This window comes from Microcaecilia unicolor, chromosome 4 (assembly GCF_901765095.1).
Source record: "Microcaecilia unicolor chromosome 4, aMicUni1.1, whole genome shotgun sequence".
Classification (NCBI taxonomy): Eukaryota; Metazoa; Chordata; class Amphibia; order Gymnophiona; family Siphonopidae; genus Microcaecilia; species Microcaecilia unicolor.
In genome coordinates this window covers 341,260,799-341,284,094 of record NC_044034.1, presented here as the reverse complement: position 1 = coordinate 341,284,094, position 23,296 = coordinate 341,260,799, and the positions used below count along the sequence as shown (strand labels likewise).

The 23,296-nt window shown below is 43.3% G+C and overlaps 1 protein-coding gene across 5 annotated transcripts in view; it reads left to right on the top strand.

Moving 5' to 3' along the window:
• Positions 1-252: 252 nt before the first annotated feature.
• Positions 253-23,296, top strand: part of LOC115469464 (cilia- and flagella-associated protein 298-like) — a 46,413-nt gene continuing 23,369 nt past the window's right edge. The window contains exons 1-5 of one of the 5 annotated variants that reach the window (XM_030202144.1): positions 257-452; positions 9,266-9,413; positions 12,281-12,448; positions 14,404-14,471; positions 18,640-18,798. In XM_030202144.1, coding sequence (XP_030058004.1) covers positions 9,275-9,413; positions 12,281-12,448; positions 14,404-14,471; positions 18,640-18,798 — 534 coding nt within the window. In that variant the 5' untranslated portion in view covers positions 257-452; positions 9,266-9,274. Of the gene's footprint in view, positions 453-9,265; positions 9,414-12,280; positions 12,449-14,403; positions 14,472-18,639; positions 18,799-23,296 lie in introns of those variants that run through there. The other 4 variants (XR_003942012.1, XM_030202143.1, XM_030202145.1 and 1 more) reach the window with 4 other exon arrangements.

Here is a 23,296-nt window from a genome sequence, read left to right as displayed (position 1 = left end):
AACAACGAGGATGCAACAGCTCAAACTTTGCTTGATTTATTTTGAGTGTACTAGATGACGACTGCGCGCGAGGAATGGGAAACGGCGACCAACCAAACGGCTTGAAGTTTTTGACGTCATCCCGTCTTCTTCAACCTCGTTGGCCATAAGCGTTCTAAATTTCCATCTTGCTTTTCTGGCTGTCTCGCTGTAATTCCAAGCCTCATTCTGGGTCTCCAATAGCATCCCTCTTTGCATTCTGAGCTTTACCTTATTCTGTGAGTCCGAGGGAAGTAGGAAACCAAACTCCTTGCTCCAATAGTATCCCTCTTTGCAGTCCAACCCTCATTCTGGTCCTCCAATAGCGTCTCCGAGTGCGTTCCAGGCCTCACTCTGGAGGAGATTGCTTTCCCTTGGCAACGCGAGGACTAACCAACCGCCTAGAAGAGGGGATTGGAAGCAAGAGAACAAGTGTAAGAATAAAGGGGGAAATGGGACTTGATATACCGCCTTTCTGTGGTATTTTGCAACTACATTTAAAGCGGTTTACAAATATACAGGTACTTATGTTGTACCTGGGCCAATAAACTGATCCTTTTGCTGCCATTTGTTCTGCTCTCAACCTTATATCTCCAGTATCTGTTCTCTTGTCCTCTTCCCCGCATTCTCCTTACTGTGTTCCTGCCTAGTTACTCCGTCCCCCATAGCATCTGTCTGCTCCCACCTGTACTTCAGCAATTGGTCCCTCGCTGTAACAAAGTTCGTCCCCCCCCCCCCCCGAAAAAAAAAGTCACGATACCTTAAATATGAGTACAAAGTAATTTAAAGAAGGAAAAACTCTGCCACTACATAAAACAATGTGGCAACATACCAAAACGTGCTATTTAAAAACATGTCTTAAGGGAGGGCAGATTAGGTGCCTGAAAGTTAAACGGAAGGGGAGAAATGGGGGGGGGGGGGGGTTAAGGCTGAAGATTCACCTCCTAGGACAGTGATGGGCAACCTTTTCAGCTTGGTGTGTCAAAATTCGCCAAAAAAACAAGCATAACTCAGGTGGTGTGTCACTTCGAGAAAAAAAAACCATAATTTCACGATATTTATAGTTTAAATAACAAAAATATATAATTGTAATATATAACTGTATTTAATAAACCCAAAACTAATTATTTAACTTACCTGCCGCTATTTCTAATGGCGGGAAACGGCACCCATGATTTAGTCTCCCTTTTTGTTTTCCCTCTCTCATAACAAATTGCTACAAACAAGTAGTGAAAGGAGCATTATAAAAGCAATGAAAAGTGATTTCTTAGCAGGACCGATATTTTTAGGAACTTCCCAAACAAGTGTGGAGCAGGAGCAACAGTCAGTGTCCAAGCACAGCTGAGCTAAGGCTGCAACAGGATCACAGAGAGGAAGAAAGTGGCCGCTGACCAGACTTTATTTGTCTGAAGAGAGCAGCAGGTGCCTGGGTTACTGGCACCACATTTAATCACAATTGCCTTGAGCCTCAGGCAGTTTTTTCACTTGGCTGAGCTACAACTGCAGTGAGCTTTTCCCAGTGTGGCATTACTTATGTATTTATACTGGGTCAGACCAGTGGTCCATCGAGCCCAGTATCCTGTTTCCAACAGTGGCCAAGCCAGGTCACAAGTACCTGGCAGACACCCAAATCGTGGTAACACTCTATGCTACCAATCTCAGGGCAAGCAGTTGCTTCACCATGTCTGTCGCACTAGCAGACTATGGACTTTTCCTCCAGGAACTTGTTCAAACCTTTTTTAAACCCGGATACACTAACTACTGTTGCTGCATCCTCCGGCAAAGAGTTTCAGAGCTTAACTATTTGTTGAGTGAAAAAATATTTCCTCCCGCAGTAGTTCTGCGGGTCTCGGCAGTCTCAACAGCCGTTTTGAAAATGCAGTGGCGCTGGGCAGAGTAGTGGTAGTAAGCAGGAAAGAGTGAGGTTCTTTCTTGCCCCTGAAGTGGACGCTAGACCACCAGAACCCCTCAAGGTGGGATGGGGAGGGCTCAGGGGGAGTGTAGTTTGCAGGGTGGGGAGAGAACCTCTGGGCCCTTGGGCAGTTCCTGGTTGCCCATATGGTCAGTCCGCCCCTGACTACAGTAGTCACACAAACCTGTCTCCACCTTTCTAGGAGACCGAAGAGCCACTGAGGCATCAGCAGGGCAGTTCGATAACTTGATGCCATGAATTAGGTGCCACAATGGGACGTTCTTGGTGCCAGTTCGATAATGGCTTCAGGCATGCCTAAGCCGTTACAGAATATTAGCATAAAGCCAATTTGGCATACTGAAAGGCGTGCCAACTTATGTCGTATGCATGGCACTTGTAGATGCACCAACCATCTTACAACACTTGGAACTGATAGTATTCTATTATTTGTGCATGTTCCGCCCATGGGTACACCTACCTTGCAGTTGCATGCTATAGCAAATACAGGAGTCTGTTATAGAATAGAGTTTAGCAATAATATGCATAACCACCACTTTTTGGTGCCTCTGTGTGTAATTGAGGCCTAACTTTGTGCTAGTTCAATGCTTGGAAGTAAAACCCAGACTGGCTCAATCTGTCCTCCTTTTTCTGGAGCCATATGGTAACCCTGTGTTTTTTTTTTTTAAACTCATCTTTATTAACATAAAGTACAAAAGCCGGGCACAGATCATGGAAAAAGAAATATAACAAGTACAAAATTGACCCGTCTTATCTTATACAAGTTCCAAGATTTCAACATTTTCAACATTTTCTCCCCTCCCCCCCCTCCCATTTCTACCCCACCCTCCCCCCTCTCCCTCGTCAGGAATTTAAGATTCTGCTGCGGGCTACTGAAGTCAATGTGTCCCAAAAGGGTGCCCAGGCTGTACAAAATAGGTTTCCCTTAGTCCCTGCCAAGTCTGCAATCCCGCTGCGTTCAAATGAGCACATATAGATCATGAATGAACGCCATTGGGCTATGGTGGGGGTGTCCGATGTCATCCATTGTTGTAAGATTGTTTTTTTCCCCATCAATACAGATCTATGTAAGAAGGCACGTAAGCCTGGCTTAGATTGTCCGTGTATAGTATAGACTCCAAATAATTGAGGAGGAGTATGTCGCCATCTCACCTGCCACATAGTCGAGATGTGTGACGCCAAGGCTATCCAGAATTGTTGAATGGCGGGGCAAGACCAGAACATGTGACTCAAATGGGCATTTTCCTTCCCACATCTGCGACAGCGGTCTGATTCACACAATGTGGCCCGGAATGCCCTCCTGGGAGAGATGTGTAGGCGAAAAACAAACTTGTACTGAATTTCCCACCAGCTAACATTTTCAGTCAATTTATAGGTTCCAGCCAAGATAGTCTTAATGGTCTCCGGGGTTATTTGTGTAGACAATTCCACTGTCCATTGCTGTGCCACCCGGTCGAAATCTGAAGAGTGCAGATGGTCTCTCAAATGTGCATGAAAGTACTTTAAGGGGATCCGTAGTCGTGCATCAAGACCAAACATTGAATTAAAACATTCATACACTTCCATGGATAAGTCTTTCTTGGGCAGAGAGTGCACGTAGTGTTGAAGTTGTAAAAATGCAAATGTATCAGTTCTGTGTAAATGAAACTCTCTGGTGATTTCAGGAAGCCTTTTTATCTCGCCCTTATCTGTTATCACCTGATGCAGAAAGGAGATTCCCTTGGCCTCCCATTCACGGAATGTTCTAGAGGTGTCTCCCACTGGGAATTCCGGATTACCCCGTAATGATAGTAAAGGAGAGATCGATTTGTTAAGACTAAAGAACTTACATAACCATCTCCAAGCCTGGCGTAGTGGACAGAGCACAGGGCCCGCCATTCCCAAACTCGAGGGTGGTCTCTGACCCTGGTGTAGCCAATTTGAAAAGTGTAGAGAACCCAACCAGCTAGTCTCTGTCGCTGCGAGGGAGAAGTGGTTAGTGGACCTAAACCAGTCCGATATGTGGCGCATGTTACTTGCCACAGAGAACAAGCGAAGATCCAACAATCCCAGACCCCCTTTAATTCTTGGAAGGATGGCTCTGTTTATGGTCATGCGCGCCCGTTTCCCTTGCCACAAAAATAAGTTTAACTTTGCCTTCAACCATTTTTCATCCCTAACGGACAAAAACATAGGTAGGGTTTGGAAAGCATATAGCCACACAGGGAAAAGGACCATGTTATAGAGTGCTACTCTACCCATCAATGAAACTGGGAGGTCCTGCCAGCCCTGGAGGGACCGGGCCACCCGCCTCTTCAGGTGTACCATATTTCGTGAGTATAGTGAGTGCAAGTCCATGGGGATCCTTACCCCCAAGTAAGTCACCTCTTCCTGTGCCCACTGTAAGGGGAAAGGGCCCTCCCAATTCAACTGAATCTCTGCTTTGGATGGGAGTGCTGTGGATTTCTGCAAATTCAAACTAAGACCTGAATATAATCCAAACTCGTCAATGGCAGCCAGGACTCTGGGGAGAGACCGCTGGGGATGGGTCAAAGTTAACAGAATATCGTCCGCAAAGGATAAGACCTTTACCCGTTGACCCGGTAGAGGCACCCCACATATATCTGGGTCTTTCTCTAAAGTACGTAGCAATGGCTCTACATATAGTAAAAATAATAGGGGAGAGAGGGGGCATCCCTGTCTGGTACCAGCTTTGATCTGCAGTGGAGGGGACCTTGTTTCGTTAATTAGAAGTCTGGCTACAGGCTCTCTATACAGTACTTTAATTGCTTCTAGAAACCAGCCTCCTATTCCCACGTATGCTAGTACCTGGAATAAATAGTCCCACCGCACTCTGTCGAACGCCTTCTCGGCATCCAAGCTGACTAGCAACAGGTCAATGTCTGCGGTATGGCAATGCGCAATTGTCAAAAGTACTTTACGTACATTGAGCACTGAGTTTCTATCCCTCATAAATCCCACTTGATGTTCCCCAATCAGTGCATTCATACAGGGGGCTAACCGATCAGCTAAGATCCGGGCCAAGATTTTAAGGTCCACATTAATAAGGGAGATGGGTCTGTATGATTCCACTCTATCACTCGGTTTGCCCGGTTTTGGAATTAAAGTAATTAAAGCTTCGTTGCTCCCCAAGGGTAGCTCTCCTCGTTCTATCACTTCTTCCAAGTAGTCAATGAAAGTGCTTATAAACTGAGGGGGCAAAGTTTTATAGTATTCAGCTGAAAACCCATCTGGGCCCGGGGCAGAGCCCAGGGGGAGAGACTTCAGCACCTTCTGGACCTCCTGTGCCCGCAACGGTTCCATGAGGACTCTCTGGGCCAAAGGGGAAAGGCGGGGTAACCCTGCATCTACTAGGTAGTCCTCCACTGCCATATCTGTAAAGTCTCCCTCGCCTGAGTATAATCTAGAAAAATAGTCATGGAACACCTGAGCAATCCCTTCTGTAGAATAGATCTTGTCTCCCTGGGGGGTCAATATTGATGCTACCAATTTTCTCTGACTACGTGCCCTCGCCATTTGTGCTAACAGTTTTCCGGGTCTATTCCCATATCTACGGTAATTAAATCCCCTTACTGTTAGTCTCCTTTGAGTTTGCTCATGGATTAAGGAATTCAGAGCAACTCTAGTGGAGGACAGTAGATCACTCGCTTCCGAAGAGGGGTTCTGTAAGTATTGTGCCTTTACTGAACGTAGGGTGCGTTCTAGTCTAATTATTCCCGCAGCTAATCTTTTTGCTCTAGCACTCATATAGGCAATGATGGCCCCCCGCAAAACTGCTTTCGAGGCTTCCCATAGAATTATTGGGGAGTCACAGGAGTCTTGATTGTTTAGAATGTATTGTTCCCACTGAGCCTTTACATATTCATTGAATGTTTTATCTTTATGTAAATAAGCGGGATATCTCCAATAGTATGATTGTTCCCCGGGAGCATTAAACTGCAATTCTGTCCATATCAGGGAGTGGTCAGTGATTTCCATAGGGCCTATCTCAGCCTGAGTAATTTGAGAGAACAAGGAGCGTTGCACCAGAATGTAATCCAGCCTAGACCACGAATGGTGAACCCTAGACTGGTGAGTAAAATCTATTGTGGAGGGATGAAACAGTCTCCATGGATCTACTAAATTTAGGGACTGGCACAGAGCCGAAAGCCCCCTCTCTCCCCTTCTCTCACTTCGCAGGGTTCCCCTGGATCTATCCACCTCTGGGTCCAATACCTGATTGAAATCTCCTGCCCACACCCAGGGTGCATCAGAGTATCGCAGGCCCAGGGAAACCAGAGATTGAAAAAACAGGGGTGAATATACATTTGGTCCATACACCGCACACAAATACAACTGTTGTCCGAACATTGTCAAGCGGATCAGGACCACTCTACCCTCCCGATCTTTATATATCAGTTTGGGCTGGCACAGGACTCCCCTTCTAATCAAGATCGCTACACCACTTCTTTTTGCTCCCGATGATGAGTAAAAGCACTCTCCCACCCATTGCTGTTTTAGCTTCTCATGTTCTTTGTCACTCAACTTCGTCTCCTGGAGACATGCAATTGAGACCTTGTGACGCTTCAACTGGGCTAATATCTTGGTCCGTTTAATCGGGGAAGAAATCCCAGATACATTCCAAGACATCAGCCTCACTGGGACCCTATGGGGTTAAGTTAGTCTGTGAATTTTGTTGGCGTTTCACCGTAAGGGAACCCCAGGAGGCCCAGCCCCTCCCCCCGGGGAATATTGTACTCCAATAGTTAGAAATGTTGACTACAGCCTGCCCTTTTATTATCCTTTGTGTACTTCCTGACAAGAATCCCGCCCCTCCCTCCCTCCCATGTTCCCCACCCCCCTCCCTCTTTCTTCCCTTCTCCCCCTTCTCTTTTATCCATCCAAGAATCATATTCTCCTGTCTAGCAGTTGAATAAGGGTCACTTCCATGCTAGAGGCCCCCCCGTCCCTCCACACCAACAATCACAATGTCTCAGTCTTTATAAAGTCTCAGCTCTCACCCTCTACCAGTACCTTCGCTTTACTCCAATTGCATTCATGAGATGGCTTTCAGGTCTCAGTCGCGGCCTCCAAACCATTATCTGATGCAGTGTCTAGGTTTTGGACAAAGGTGTGCGCTTCATCCGCATTATTAAATGCTTTCCACCCATTACCTTGTTTGATTTTCAACACTGCGGGGTAAAGAAGCATAAATTTGATTTTCTGCCCATGTAACTTCTGGCATATAGGGTTAAATAGCTTCCTTCGTTCCTGCAATGCCATGGAGTAATCCTGGAATATGCGGATCAGCTTTCCATCATATTTAGTTGAGTCCCTCCTCTGCCGATATCCACGCAGGATTTCCTCCTTATGTATGTAGTTATGGATTTTAACAAGGACTACTCGTGGGGCCTGGCGGCCATCTTGAAGGCGCCCCACACGATGAGCCCGTTCGAGGCATAGTGGGCCCATGCTGTCTGAGAGCGCAAACTCTCTCTTCAGCCACTGCTCTAACTCCGTGGCTAGGAATCTGTCTCCAATTGATTCTGGGAGCCCTACGATTCGTAGGTTTGCTCGGCGCGATCTATTCTCTAGATCATCAATTTTCACTAGTAGTTGTTCGATCGTGCCATTTTGTTTTTTCACCTGCGCCGCATTAGATATGCACGTGTCCTCCAACTCCGAGACCCGGCGCTCGAGTTCTCCTGTGCGGCCCGTGGTGTCCGCCTGCGAGGCCGTCAGCGTAGCGATCTGGGACGCCAATTGTTCAAACTTTGGAGCCAGTGCTAACCCCACCGCCTCCGTAAGTTGTTTTAATTGCTTCGGGGTAAAAGTAGCATTATCGCTCTTGGCGTGTTCGTCATCGCCGTTCAGCGCTTTGGTTTTTTCTTTTTCCCTCTTCGCGCCTCTAGCGGGTAGGCTTTTGGTTTGCGGTTCCACAAATTTATCCATTAGGAGTTCTTGTTGGTCCGCTTTCAATTTAAGACCGAAATTCTGAGTTTTAATCAGGTAGTTGGTGAAGATTAACGGAGGAGCCTCAGAGAGCACAGAAAACACGTCCTGAGCCCTCTAGTGCATCACGTGACCGTTTCATGGTAACCCTGTGTTTATTGTTTAGTGTTTTGTTGAGTAAATAATCAAAATATATTTGAATCATTTATTCAGTGGGGTTCTATTTTTTTTTTCAAGTTTTAGATTAGGCTCTAATCATGTTTTGAGTAAAAGTTGTGCTAAAATACATACCATACTAGAGGTTCATAAATTTCCTCAGCACTGTAGCTATCTCTGTGAGTGGAAGCAAGGCGTATTGCTTTGATTTGCAGGGGTTCTTACCCAAGTCCTTGGAACACACAAGTCCAGTCAGGTTTTCAGAATATTCACAATGAATATGTATGGAATAGATAAGTATGTACAGTTTCTATTGTGGCTATCCTGAAAACCTGACTGGCTGGGTATGTCCTGAGGACTGGGTTCAAAACCAGTGCTTAAGAGCAATGGAATAATTGTCAGTAGATAAGGAAGTCATCACCTTCCTTTGCCCTTACCACTGTCCTTCACGTATGTTCTATGTGAGTTTGAATGCTGCCACAATTTGCTGTGAAATGCAGAGATGCCAAGTTATCCAGCTCCAGGCTGGAGATTTTGGGACGGTCCTGGGTTTCAGGCTACCCCATCCTAGTGCATTATGGGACTTGAAGCACTGATTTCAATGGGCAGGATCAAGCACTACTAATCAAACTTGCCAGGGTTGCGGTTAAGCCGCCGAATTGGGCGGGTTTTTGGAAACGGCTGCGGGGAATTTTCTAATCGCGTGGGTTGCGGGGATTTGGGCGGGTTTTCGAGCGGCCGCGGTGCAGGATTGGGTGGGGTTTCGCAGCCGCCGATTGGCCGGTTTTCCCGCTGCCGGGGCTTCTATTGGTCCAATTTGGTCCAATAGAAGCCTTTCAGGGGCGGGGTGACGTCGGGGGTGGGGCTAGTGATGTGGGAGGCGGGGTTAGTGATGCGGGAGGCGGGGTTAGGTGACGGGCGGGGTTCGGTGATACGGGAGACGGGGGTTGGCTGCGGGCGGTTTTTGGGTGGGTTTACGGCTGGTTTTGGGCTGGGAAAATTTTTCCCAGCTGGCAACCTTGCTACTAATCCCACATTGCTTTGGGATGTAAGTTCAAAACCAGGAACAGCCAAAAATCTCTAGCCTGAAATTGAATAACTTGGTATCTCTATGAAAACCTTTGGCAATAGTGGGATTTTGTATATACCACTGCCTAATTTTATTTACCAGCTGACTTTAGTTAGCTGTGAGTTTCAAGTGACTATTGTGAAGTGTTTCTGTTGTTGTAGGCCTGCATCATGGTCCAGCTTCATGTAAAACGTGGAGATGAGAGCCAGTTTCTGTTTGATACAACAGGGGATGTGTTAGTTGAAGAACTGACTGAAAAGATCACAGACATTTATAATGGGAGGCTAAAGGTGCAGAGAATATGTTCGGGTGAGTTGACTTAAAAGCACATACTCCCTATTCTTTCCTGTACTTTGTTCCGGTTCAGATAGAGCCGAGACTTTGTCAAAGCATACAGGTCAGTCCTGGATGTACTTTTTTGACTGGGTTAAAACATTATAACCTTGAATAAATAAGAGATTTTCTCTTTTCCAAGCCAATCACAAATATTTTATTTATTTATTGGGATTTATTAACTACCTTTATGAAGATTCACCCAAGGCAGTGTACAGCAGGTACAGTTCAACATAAAATGTACAATTTTATTAACAGCATAACAATAGTAAAAATGACCAAATATAAACATAAATACAATAACTTGTATTTATAACTTGTTTAATAACTTGAGAACAGCAAATTAAGGACTACCATGAAACAGTAGCAAAAATATACTCATTTAACAGCACTGAAATTCAAATAACTTAAATATTTTGCAATAGCAGCATAATACTAACTAAATATTTAATAAGCACACATTAGAACATTCAGATAACATAGATATGATGCTAATGCTTTTCTACAATACAGCTTACCATGTAGCCAAGAGACCAATTGCCGATATAGAGATGGGAACAAGATGGGTAGTACAGAGTCGGTTGGGATAATTGGGTGACTAAACTCAAGCAAGTTCTTCTAACCTAATCTAGTTCGCAGTTTATATACCATACTTGTTCTAGCAAGAGGTTCCAGGTGGTTTATATTTCAAGAGCCCACACAGAAGCAGGGAATAACAAGTAATGTTAATTATAAATTTTATCAAATAAAAAGGTCTTCAATTTTTTACACAACCGCCTGTAGTCAGAACTAACTAGACCTGGTAGAGTATAAAACAGAACCAGAGTGGAGGAGTGTCCTAGTGGTTAGAGCACCGGTCTTGCAATCCAGAGGTGGCCGGTTCAAAACTCACTGCTGCTCCTTGTGACCTTGGGCAAGTCACTTAACCCTCCATTGCCTCAGGTACAAACTTAGATTGTGAGCCCTCCTGGGACAGAGAAATATCCAGAATACCTGAATGTAACTCACCTTGAGCTACTACTGAAAAAAGTGTGAGCAAAATCTAAATAAATAAATAAAACCAAGCTGACGTTTAAACCTAATGTTCTTAAAAACTGGATACTTCAGTAATACACTTACATGAACTCTAATGGAATTATAAAAGCAGCGAGAGAAAAGTTGAATTAGCAATTCATTAAGTGTTCCCATATAACTCCTGAAAAACTAAACAGTTTTAAAAGTAATTTGCGCATGTTTACAAAACCAATGCAATTCTTTATGATAACCAGAAACACTATCATACTTCCTTAATCCAAAAATTCAACCGTACTGCTGTTTTCTGTAAGAGTTGTAGCTTAGCTGACAATTTACTACTTAGTCCAACATATAAAGAATTACAATAATCCAGATTAGATACAACCAACATTTGGACCAACACAGTAAAATATGACCTGACCAACCTCAGTTGACGCATACGAAAAAAAGATTTTTTTTCCAGACTTGGCTAATCTGAGCTTCAAAAGTCAGTGAATAATCTAAGATGCCTCCCAGAACCCTAGATTGTTTTTCCACATTTAAGGTAATTCCATTTGGCAGTACTAAATTAAGGGGAATGTCATTCACAAAATTAAAAAAAAAAACATTAACACTTTTGTCTTAGCCTGATTCAATTGAAGCATGTGTTCAACTGCCCATTTCTGAATTTTGTTCATGGCACAAAAATTTTATACAGACATTTCATTCAAAGTAGAACTTACAGGGACAAGCATTAAGATATCGTCAGCATAGAAAACTAAACATTCACCCTCACCCGTAACAATAAGTGAAAGGGAGCTCATGAAAAGATTAAACAACGTAGGGGACAGTGAGGAGCCCTGAGGCATCCCACATGTAGATACCAACTCTTCGACAGTTTGCCCCTCTTCCAAGCAGTATAGGATCTGTTCATCAGAAAGTCTCTAAACCAGTTCAATACTGAACCAGAGAAACCTAACCCACTCAGTCTAGTCGTCAACAAGCTAATCCACTGAGTCAAAAGCTGCTGAAATATCACATTGAGGTAAGATGATCTATTTGCCTCTACTTTGTACAGTTAAACAAGATGTAAGGAACTGGTCTGAGTTGCAGTGTGTAGCAAGCTAGTCCAGGTGCAGAGTGGTGTATAGTCCGTCTCCCTATGTATTAAAGGCTTGGGAGAAGAGGCAGGCTTTCACTTGCTTCCTGAAGTACAGGTAGTCTCAAGTTAGACGTTGCCCCTCTGCGAGTAGAGTCTAGAGTGGGGGGGGCTACTCCTGAGAAGGCTTACTGGCGGGTATCGCATCATACGATTTCTTTTGATGAGGGTACAGATAGTGATGCTCCTTGAGAGGACCTTAGAGGTCTCAAAGGTGTGTAGTGCTTTCCAATTTGCAGTTTGAATTGATTCCTTTTTCAAAATAATCGGATATTTCAATTCCCCCTGCGTAGCTTTTAAAATGGTTGTTTCTCGCTGACAACGAGCATGAGCTGCCAGCGACACAGCTCACATCGGCTGCACAGCCTTCCTAGTGATGCAACTTCCTGTTTCTGCAGAGGTGGAAACAAGCCAGAGGGAAGGCTGTGAGGCCCACTGGAGCAGTGTATCAGCTGTTGGTTGCTCCTTTTCGCTGCCGGAGGTAAAGAAGAGGGAATTTTAATTTATAAGAAGCCAATCTTATAATTTCTCATGAATTTCTTTATAAAAGCGGTTAATAAATCCCAATAAATAAATCCAGTCTCTGTCCCTGAGCATCATATGTGTGTCATGTTTGTTTTATGTCTTTTCCCATTAATCTTAGGATTTATTTCAAACTGCTAATACTTCAATAATGTTGCCTTGTTTATAGAAATGACAGAACTGGCAGATCATGGTATTACCTTACCTGTTAACATGCAAGGACTGACAGATGAACAAATTGAAGACCTGAAGTTAAAGGATGAATGGGCAGAAAAGTGTGTACCAAGTGGAGGCTATGTCTTTAAAAAGGATGATATTGGACGAAGAAATGGACAGGGTAACTTTTGAAATGTTGCTATTTATTCATCACAGAAGCAGAATTTATTCAGATGATTTAGGAACATCTACACATTAAATAGTGGCATTTACATGCGTAGGTTGGCTGGTTGCATGTGGAAACAGCAGTTTTAGTAAGTGGAGGCTCAAAGTAGGCATGGCTGAAAAATTATGTGTATTTCCCATTTTACAGTGCAAATACACATACATTCTAATTAATTTCCCTTTCTGCTTTTGCTCACCCTCCAAAACAAGCATAACTTTATAAAACTGCTTGTTTTGGCCAGGGCTTAATACAAGGGATCACCTCAGAAGCAGATATAAATGTTTGCATGTAGCACATGCGTGAGGGTGTATAAATCCTGACTCCATGCATGCTCCACCTTTCTTTACTCCAGAATATACCTTAAATCACTTACATGTGTATACAGTTTTGTAATCAATGTACTTGTACATGTGGGATAATTTTCTAAGAGGCATTTTAACCATGGTAAAAGTTTTATATACTTCCCCTCTGGCATCAGTAATGCTGAACGGTGCACTTTCTGGAATACCCCTTGTCCCCTCTCTTATAGCTTCTATATGTGGAACCTCTCTTGTGGTCTGTGATTAAGGTGGGTACAACTCAAGTCAAAGTGATGGTGTTTGCTGTTGATTTAGTCTAAGATATCCCAGCCTAGTGAATCTCTGTTTTACAAGTAGGCCAGCAATTTTGCAGGCTTATTGGTCATGTATATACTGCTAAGTCAGAGGGTATTCGTTATTTGATTGGCATGGACAGTTTCCCCTGAAATGAATAGATGATAACTTACGATGCATAGGTATGTTTTTAACTAAAGATGTCAAATTGTTATATGCTACAATGTTAACCATTTACTTTCCAGAACAAGAGAGGTATTGGAATTATGGACATCCTTTTTTTTTTTTTTTTTAATGTTTTTATTGATTAGAGTAACAGACATCCATCATACAACCACTTTTCTGCTCATTAGCACACTGCCAATATGGAGCATATATCATCTAAAGTTCCTGTTACATTACCATAGCAATACGAAACATGTTTAACACAAAATATTAAATATTAACCTTTTAACATGACCTCTTAAACACTGGCTATTCATTTAACAATCGATAACACCCCAAACCTGTATCTACACTACTGGCTCAATAATTCACCCACTCCATATGCTTCTATCCATGCATATCCGTTCATGTCTGTTCTCTTAATTTTCTTTTTATCCCCCCCTCCGATCCCCCTAGCCCCCCCTCCCCTTCCTGCGACTGCTTTATGGCGCCCCCCCCCAGGCGTCCCCTTCACATCTTATATCTCCCTGTTGGGAAGCTGTGTTAAACACTGATAGCTCCTTTGCCATACATGTCTGCTTGGTGGCGGTCTACTCCATTCATATTCAAACTGACCTCCCCCCTCCCATTATGGACATCCTTACTGTTTAACTTGAAGGGTAGAGTTGCCCTTTACAAAATTATTTTTTTCCCTGTTGGTTATATCTGTTGCAGACGTTCTCTCTCTATGTAACTACTCACGATGTAAAAAGACATGACATTATGCTATGCGAGTTAACATCCGCAGGCTTCCCTGTTTCAGCTGGCATTACCGCTGAGAAGAGGCCTAGCTCTGCTAGATTTGCGTTGCTATAATATAGCGTGTATTATGCATCATTTAATAGGGAGGTGGGGAAGGGATTCAGGATGGATGGGGGGAGAGATACATTTGATTTTGTCGTGTATATGTAGGTGATTGCAGAGAAGGTTCACGTGCAGTCACTTCTGTTTTAGTCTTGCTAAGGCTTAGGACATATAGAACAAAAGTACACTGCTGTGTTTTACTGATTATTATGTTTTGCAGTTTTATGATTCTGTGTTTGTTATTACATTGTATGGTGTCAATAAAAAAACAACCAACATTCATCAAATCTCATTATATTGTTTTTAAAGCTCCGAATGAGAAAATGAAAGAAGTTTTGAAAAAGACTACAGAAGAGGCTAAAGCATTAATATCTAAGGTACGATTCTTTTCTTCTACTTAATGCATTGGTGTTCATGAAAGATCTTCTGACGATGGCAGGTGCTTTAGAGTTCCATTCCCCCCCTTTTTTTTAGTTTTCCTTGAGTATTGGGTGAAATTGTTTATGGCCACTTTAATTTTGATGTCTTCCACGAATTGTCTGTTCTATATATTTTACATGTGTACAGGGCAGCTGGTGGGTGAAGAAAGATATAGTGTTCTTTGAAGAAGTGAAGGGTTTTTTTAAGTGCAGTTATTGATGATAACCAAACATCACCCCATTTTGGCTCAGACCGTAGTGCTGCAGTGTGGGAGCTGGTGCATTTGGATTAGGGGAAGAAATGAGAGGTAGTAAGCAGTGCTAAGGGTGCTCTCCCCTTAGGGCTGACAAGAGACTTTTAAACCACCCAGGCCTGCTGTCTGGTTACAGCAGAGACTGGGACTGAGGGGTAGGAAAGGGAAAATCAAATAAACCTACTCATCATAGTTTTTCATAGTAATAATGCAGCAGGAGAAGGACAGTGTCCATCTTCAGAGTATTCCTGAGGGGGACTAACCAATTCTGCACACAATAGTTTTAAATTCTGCAAATTTTATTTGTCAACATAACGCAATGAATCACTATCTGAGTAAAAGTAAAATGACAGGTGTTACTCTTAGATGCCAAATACTGCAGAATTCATGCAGGCTTATTTTTAGTACTACTACTACTACTACTTAACATTTCTAGAGCACTACTAGAGTTACGCAGCGCTGTACAAAATAAACAAAGAAGGTCGGTCCCTGCTCAAAGAAGCTTACAATCTAAAGAACGAAATGTCAAGTTAAGCAGACTAGATTTCCTAAGTAGAGGTGTAGACGTTAGGTGCCGAAGGCGACGTTGAAGAGGTGGGTTTTAAGCAGAGATTTGAAGGGCAGGGAGGGGGCCTGGCGTATGGCCTCGGGGAGTTTGTTCCACGCGTGGGGTGAGGCGAGACAGAAAGGGCGGAGCCTGGAGTTGGCGGTGGTGGAGAAGGGTACTGAAAGGAGGGATTTGTCTTGAGAGCGGAGGTTCCGGGTAGGAGCGTAAGGGGAGATGAGGGGCTGCAGATCGAGTACATTTGTAGGTTAGTAGCAGAAGCTTGAATTGAATGCGGTACCTGATCGGAAGCCAATGAAGTGACTTGAGGAGGGGGGTGGTATGAGTGTATCAACATAACACAATGAATCACTGTCTGAGTAATAGTAAAATGACAGGTGTTACTCTTAGATGCCAAATACTGCAGAATTCATGCAGGCTTATTTTTAGTAGTACTCTGTGAAGCTGTAGGCCATTCTGTCTGCCGCAATCTCTCAAGCCCTCCAGCTAATCTCCACTACTCACTCCATGTCTTTCAGCACATCTCCACCATATTCTCCTCCTTGCAACCCATGCCCACCACACTCTCACCTTATTGCTGTGGCTGCAGTCCTGGTTCATGTGTGCCCAAGTGTCCATTGGCAGCTGCCCTTTCAGTCTGCTGAAGCTCTCAGGCCGTTGCTGTTCAGTGTTTGTTTCGGCACCAAGTTTTGCAAGAAAAATGTAAAATTCTGCATCAGTCGTGCATTGGACATTGATACACAATTTCTCCAGGAATAGAAGAGCTACCAACAAAAGACATGCCCGTTCCTAATCTGCTTGCTTTCAGAAGAGACTAACATAATCATGAAATGGTGCTTTAAAAAGGTTGAAGGTAGTCTTAAATTGTTCAGTTGCAGGACTTCAAATCTCTACGTAGTAAGACAAAACAAAATATAACTGCCTCCACCTCAGCAACCTGCTGTATTGACATGCAGTAGGAAGCATGAAATAAAAAGTTAAGCCTGAGTGTTCTTCGGTAGTACAGTGTGATACCAAAATTACTAATCAGGGGATAACTCTTTTAATTCCAGAGTCACTTTTACTACACAAAGACTCCAGTATTTTTTCTTTATCACAAAAACATTTTATTGTATTGCAATGCCCGCTAACCTCACTAGCACTGCTGCCTACTCTTAAAACCTCACACATTCACTCCTCCGCTCACCTTGCACACCTGTATTTTAATTTAAATACAAAACAGTTGATTTTACATTTTAAACTGCATGCTTATACTGTTTCGTATTGTGCATATGTTTTGCCATGCTTATACATTATATCATACTCAAATAATCAAAACTCAGTCCTGCCAGCAAAATGGTCCTTTTCCTACAAACGCCACGCCTTCCGCATGGACGCAGTGAAAATGTTTCCACATAAACGCTGGATGACTGTTCTTCATGGACAAACTCTGTATGTCCGTTAAACCTCCGTTGGCTGTTCAAATACGCCACCTCCAGTCATTAGTATGCATCACAATACAGGTGCTGTGTGCTCGGTGACTAACTCAACAGTCCACCATATCTGTTTCATGTTATGCCGGCTCCTCAATGCAGGACCGCATTTCACAAATCTTCCTCAGGAGGAACCACCATCAAATCTATAACAGTTTAAATATTACCATTACTATCATCAATGCTTCTCTTAGTGAGGTTAGCGGGCATTGCAATACAATAAAATGTTTTTGTGATAAAGAAAAAATACTGGAGTCTTTGTGTAGTCAGTACAGTGTAATGCCATGCTAGAGATCTGTGTTCAATTCCTGAGGCCAGCTTCCGCTTCTTGAGCCAACTAACAAGCTGAAATACTTGCAACGTAAACTATAGCATATTATTAATAACTTTAACGTCAAACTATAAAGAAAATAACAAAAATGGCTTCTTGAAGCCAGCAGGAGCTAGGGATGCTGCAAAGGCTGTGTTCACAACCCCTGGGGGGAAGATAAAGGGGCACAGGGATAGTGGGAAAGAAATTTTGCCATGACACAATAGCAACAACTTCTTCCCAGCTTTAGAGGGAGCTATGGCCTGAGTCTTTGGCCAAAGCTTGGCTGGGCTAGATAGAAGAAAAGTTTAAAAAATATGGTACAAAATCCCATGTAGTTGCAAATAAAGGCTTGCAATGTCATAGGCACAGTAGTGCAGGACTTCCAAAAACTTGTTCTAGTCAGCCACAGCCAATCAGTTTTCAGAATATCCACACAGAACATGCACATATGCTTCTCAACCCAGTCCTTGAGGCACACCTAGTCCCATCAGTTTTTCAGGATATCCACAATGAATATGCATGAGATAGGTTTGCATGGAACTAGGTGTGCCTCAAGGACTGGGTTGAGAAGCACTGCTCTAATATATGCAAGTTTATCTCATGTATATTCATTGTGGATATCCTGAAAACCTGACTGGTTGTGGGGTTACCAGAAAAGGTATGGGAAGCCTTGCAATAGAGGCAGGCACCAGTTCAGCTGAAACTCAGAAGGGAGTAGGAGAAAACTCCTAGGCCACCCCCTGAGAAAACAAAATTAAGGGGGCAATTCTGCAACTGGGTGTCTCCATTTAGGTACCCCAAGGCTGCGTAGCAGGACCCTATTCTGTAATGAGATCTGGGTGCCCAGGTTTTGATAATAGAATACTAGTGTAACCCACTGTTGGTGCGTCTAACATTTTGGCATTCACGCTTAAACCAGCCCTAGAGCTGACATAAGTATTCTGTTAATTACATGTGTAAGTGGGAGCCTCGTCCATTTATATTCTATGTAAGGTGCACCGTTACAGAAGGTGGAATATTGACATTTATACATGTATGTGTGCACTTAAGCATATCAATGTCGGTATTCTGTACATTTATGGATGTAATGGACGTTAAGTATAAGCACATGGTTATAGAATTGTCCTTTAAGTATCTATTATTATTATTATTTCAACATTTATATAGCAATCTTGAATTGAGAGTAGCATCTTATTACTTGACTTTTTGAAAAATGTATTTATTTTCCATGTGTTTGGGTTAAGGCTTTGATCTTTTCGATAGAAATTGGTGATTCCATTTTAAAGTTGTAACTTTCCTAATGTTGGGCTAGTTCTTTTTAAAACTGTTGTAATCTGCACTGATCCAGTAATGGTTTATAGTGGATTATAAATTTTATCGCAATTATAATTGTAGTGAATGCCTTATCCCAGATAGTAAAGTGGATACCTGAGCTGCTGTTGAAATATGATATTTGTTTCATCTGTTTTACATAACTGCTTAGTTTCATGAATTTAACTTTGATTTCCACCTTCAATTTCAGAAACAAGCCCAAGCAAACGTATGCATCACTATGGGAATGGTAAAAGATGCCCTGGACCAGCTTAGAGGAGCTGTAATGATAGTTTATCCCATGGGATTACCTCCCCATGATCCCATCAGAATGGAGTTTGAAGGCATAGAGGATTTGTCAGGAACTCAGGTATATGGTAACTTTGCATTTACAAGTGGAGAGCTAGATTAGAAATTAGAATCTCTCTCAGTAGCATGAGATACTCTGATATTTTAGTTCGATTGCATCAGAGCTGACTTTTTTTTTTTTTTTTTTGGGGGGGGGGGGGTTCAGGGGAAGGAGACAGATAAAGCTTCCAGAACAGTAGTTTTTCTTTTTCTTTTTAAACAGCTGTGTTCTATAGTTCAGCACCTTTCACACTGTTGGCTCCTAAATGCTGGCACGGCCATCACTTTCAAAATTCATGGACTGTTTGTACTGGAGAGCTGCACAGGAATGGGGATAGCGGGCATCCCGTGGGGATCCCCTCCAGGTCTGTGGGGATGGATCCAGGTCCTGCGGGGTTCCCGCGGAGACAAGCCAAGCTTTGCCTTCCCTCCCCTGAGCCTCAGGGTGCCCTCCCCAAATGTACCTCAGTACACCCTGGTGGTCTAGTGGCCTCTTCAGGGCAGAAAAGATCCCCACTCTTTCCTTCCCACTGCTGCTGATCCTCTCGCCACCGCTTCTTTAAAATGGCTGGCGAGACTTCTGTGGAAGTCTTGCGAGGCCTCCACTTGAAGTCTCAGCAGCCATTTTAAAGAAACGGTGGCAGCGAGCAGATCAGCGGCAGCGGGCAGGAAAGAGTGGGGAATCTTTCCTGCCCCGAAGAAGCCACTAGACCACCAGGGTGCATTGAAGTACGTTTTGGGGAGGGCACCCGGGGCTGGAGGGACAGGGCTGTAAAAAAGGTGGAGGGAGTGTGGGTGCAGGGAGGAGGGGAAAAAAAGGTTTTTGGTAGGGGGATGTACATGGAGGGGGAGGGAGAAGGGGAAATAGAGCACATGGGATAGAAGGGGATGGTTTGTCCAACCTTTTATCATTTCCCACTGTTCGGTGTGTATTTTCTTTTTTGGAAATATGTATCTCTTTTTAAGTTTGTATTTTACACAGCACAGAAGAAAATGATTTATGTCACTTTTACCAGTATTTTTACTGCTTATAGAATCTAGCTTTCTTGGGGAGGGGGGGGGGTCAAGGCGACTGCGGTGCCGCAGGGGCTGGGTGGGCCAGGGGCCAGGGTTGGGGACAGGTTAGATTCCCATGGGGATGGGCAGGGACGGGTTATATTCCAGTGGAGACGGGTTAGATTTCTGTCCCTGTGCAACTCTCTAGTTTGTACTAATCTTACATTCCTTATCGTTTCGCCAAACCAGTCTAGGATACATGTGTTATGCCCGTCAGCCAGCAGATGGATACAGAGACCCAAGAGCTGAGCTGTGCCCTATAAGAGACTCTATGCATCCACAACTCATCGGTATTCTCTGTCTCCAGCACCTACTACCAACCACTTGGCTACTTAATTTAAACAGAAAACAGCTAAAATCAGACTAGAACTTAACAGTACCCCTTCATCTATAAACTATTTCCTCTATTTACATGATCTTTTACTGTCTCATTCTCAAGCAGATAGAATCTGGTCTGTGTTTTATCCAGTCACTACTGATCAGGTCAATCACGCGTTACGCAAATACGCAAACTCACATTGCTTGATACGTGCCCTACTTATTTCTTCAAGTCAGCCCCTGATTTTTTCTTACATCATTTGCTCTTGAATCTTATTTTGATGTTCTCTCAAGGTTTCTTTCCCTCTGACAATGGCAATATTATTTTGAACTAACCTAACTTTAGTTTCCAGCTATAGACCAGTATCCTCAATTCATCTTCTTGTTAAAGTAATGAAAGGACTTGTCATGGGCCAGCTTATGGAGTATCTCCAGCTTCATGCCATTTTGCATAGTTCATAATCTGTTTTTAGGCCCTCTTACAGTACAGAAACTGTGCTTACTACCCTCTTAGCTAACTTTAGGAGAAACCGAAAACCTCTCAAAATACTGCTGCTCATCTTTGTTTCGCCAAAACCACTCCTATTTTATATGAGCTACATTGTTTACCAATAAGAGAGAAAATATCTTTCAAATTATGCGTCTTCATTCACCAAATCCTGCTTAGTCAAGCCCCATCATATATGAATAATCTTAGTAAATTACCCCTTCATAATTCTGTTTCTTCATCTAGAGAATATCTTGTCTTAAATTTCCTTATCTGTAAGAATATCCTATATAATAATTCTCACCTCCAACAGGAAGTGCTTGGGACCGTGCCTGCCGGAAGTGGTCTGCTAGGCAGGCAGGCACTGATCTCATTAGTGACATCAGTGACAGACAATTTGGCAAAGCAAAACAATCTGAGTGCTGGCCATTAGGACACAGGGTTGATAGGAGAGTTTTAAAAGACTGAAGGAACCAAAAGTGTTAAATGGGGGGGAGGGGGGAGTTCTGAAAGACATGCAAATTTGGGACAGGAAAACAATCTCAATGCTGGCCATTAGCACACAGGGTACATAGGAGAGTTTTAAAAGACTGAAGGAACCAAAAGTGTTCGGGATGGGGGGGGGGGGGGGGGGGGGGGGCAAGTTCTGAATGAATGAAAGAAATGAAAATTTATGAGAGGAACACAATCTGAATGCCGGGCATTTGTACACAGGGTAGATAGGACACTTTTTTTAAAAAATGAAGGACGTGAAAGTATTACATCTTGGGGGAGGGGTGAGGAGGAAAGTGGTGGGGTATCCGGATACTGGGCGTTAGGGCCACGGGGGTACATAGACTTTTGAAAGCCTTAAGGAACCCAGAGTGTGGGAAGGAGGAGGAAAAGGAGGGGAGGGAACGGGGTGAGGGGCATTAGGAACAGGGGAGGGGGCCCTGTCACACACTCTCATTCTCACACACACACTGTCACACAGACAGTCTCACTCTGTCACACACCCGCACATTCACTCTGGCTCTCTCTCTCAAACATACACACTCCCAGGAAAACCTTGCTAGCGCCCGTTTCATTCCTTCCAGAAACGGGCCTTTTTTACTAGTGATATATAAAACAATTCACTCTGCTAATTTCTCCTGTCAAGGCACCAAAATTTGGAATTCTCTTCCTAAATCCATCAAGTTTACAGATGATTATCTAACTTTTAGAAGTCTTCTAAAAACACATTTCTTCAGTCTGGCCTGTCTGAATACAAAGAACTCCATTTGAATTTTACCCACACCCTTTTCTTTAATCTCGTTTCCCATCTAGTCCTGCCTAATTATGCTCTCACCTATCCACCCTTAATTATTTGTTTGTCCTTGAGATAGTCTAAATCCCTGGTTACTTACTGCATATGTATTAATTTGCTTCTTGAACTTATTGTAATTTGTGTTATATTCTGTACATTATTATATTTTATTTACTTTATTGTTTGTTTGTAAGCCACATTGAACTTGAGTCTATTTCAGGCTAATGTGGGGTATAAATGTCATGAATAAATAAGATAGTGATGGGCATTTTGTGCAGCTGAAGAATGGTCTGGTGAGGTAGCTTCTGGGCCCAGTTAGAGAGCTGGTAACCTAGGTGAGCTTAGGTGATCATAGAGCCATCCAGATTCTGCGGGATCTCTCCCTACTCTAGCTGAGCATCGGTGGGGTTGGCATGCCCCCACCCACCCCTTCCTCTCTGACTAGGCTTTCTTGGGTTCCCTCTTCCACTTTACAAGAAAAAACAAAAAGGGAAGAAAAATAATGTAATTTTGCAGAGACGGCAGATTTCAGGAAAAAGGGCTCCAGTGCAGCAGTGTAAGGAGGGAACTCTTAGGTCTGTTACAGTCTTCCCCCTTCTGCAGTTGCATTTGCGCCAAATGCAACTTGCTGGAAGGCCCTGAAGAAAGCTGCTAACCTGTCATCTGCTGTTGGCCCTGCAACATTTAGCCATGTGGAGGGGGTGTTGTTTTTGTCCAACACTGCCTCTACCCTCCGTGCAGGTAGCAGTGGTGGCCTGTTTTGGGGGCCTTACAGATGGGCATCAGTAAGTTCACACCTGGGTGTGGTACATTTGAGACTTCCAATGGTCCTGGCATGGTTCAGGCATTGACAGCAGCATCTTTTGGGTATTTGAAGAAGATATCCTTAAAAGATGGTGTTTCTGGTAGTAATCTTTCTGCAAAGAGAATTTGAGAACTGCAAATCCTGTCCTGCTGATGATGTTTTCTGTGTTTTACCAAAGCAGGAGTTTGTTATGATGTCTCCCTCCTTTCTCCTGAAGGTCATTTTGGTCTTTCATTTGAATTAAGTAGTGGTGTTGTAGTCCTTCCCTTAAAGAATTGTGGTGATGAATTTATGTTCTTACAGGTTCAGGAGGCACATAAAGCGCTTTTGTTCTATTTAGAAGTGGCAAACAAATGATCCAACCTTCAAGTCATTCATGTTTAGTGGCGCCCACCAAGAAGAGGCAAGCAGCTACAAAGCAACGGTCATTCATTGCTTGACAGAGGCGGTGGTTTCAGCTTGTATTCTTAAAGGTTCAGAGCCACTTTTAGGTCTTAACACTCATTCCACCAGGAATATGGTGGCTTCTTTGGCAGAATCATGGTCGGTTGGACGTGCATTCCAGAGAA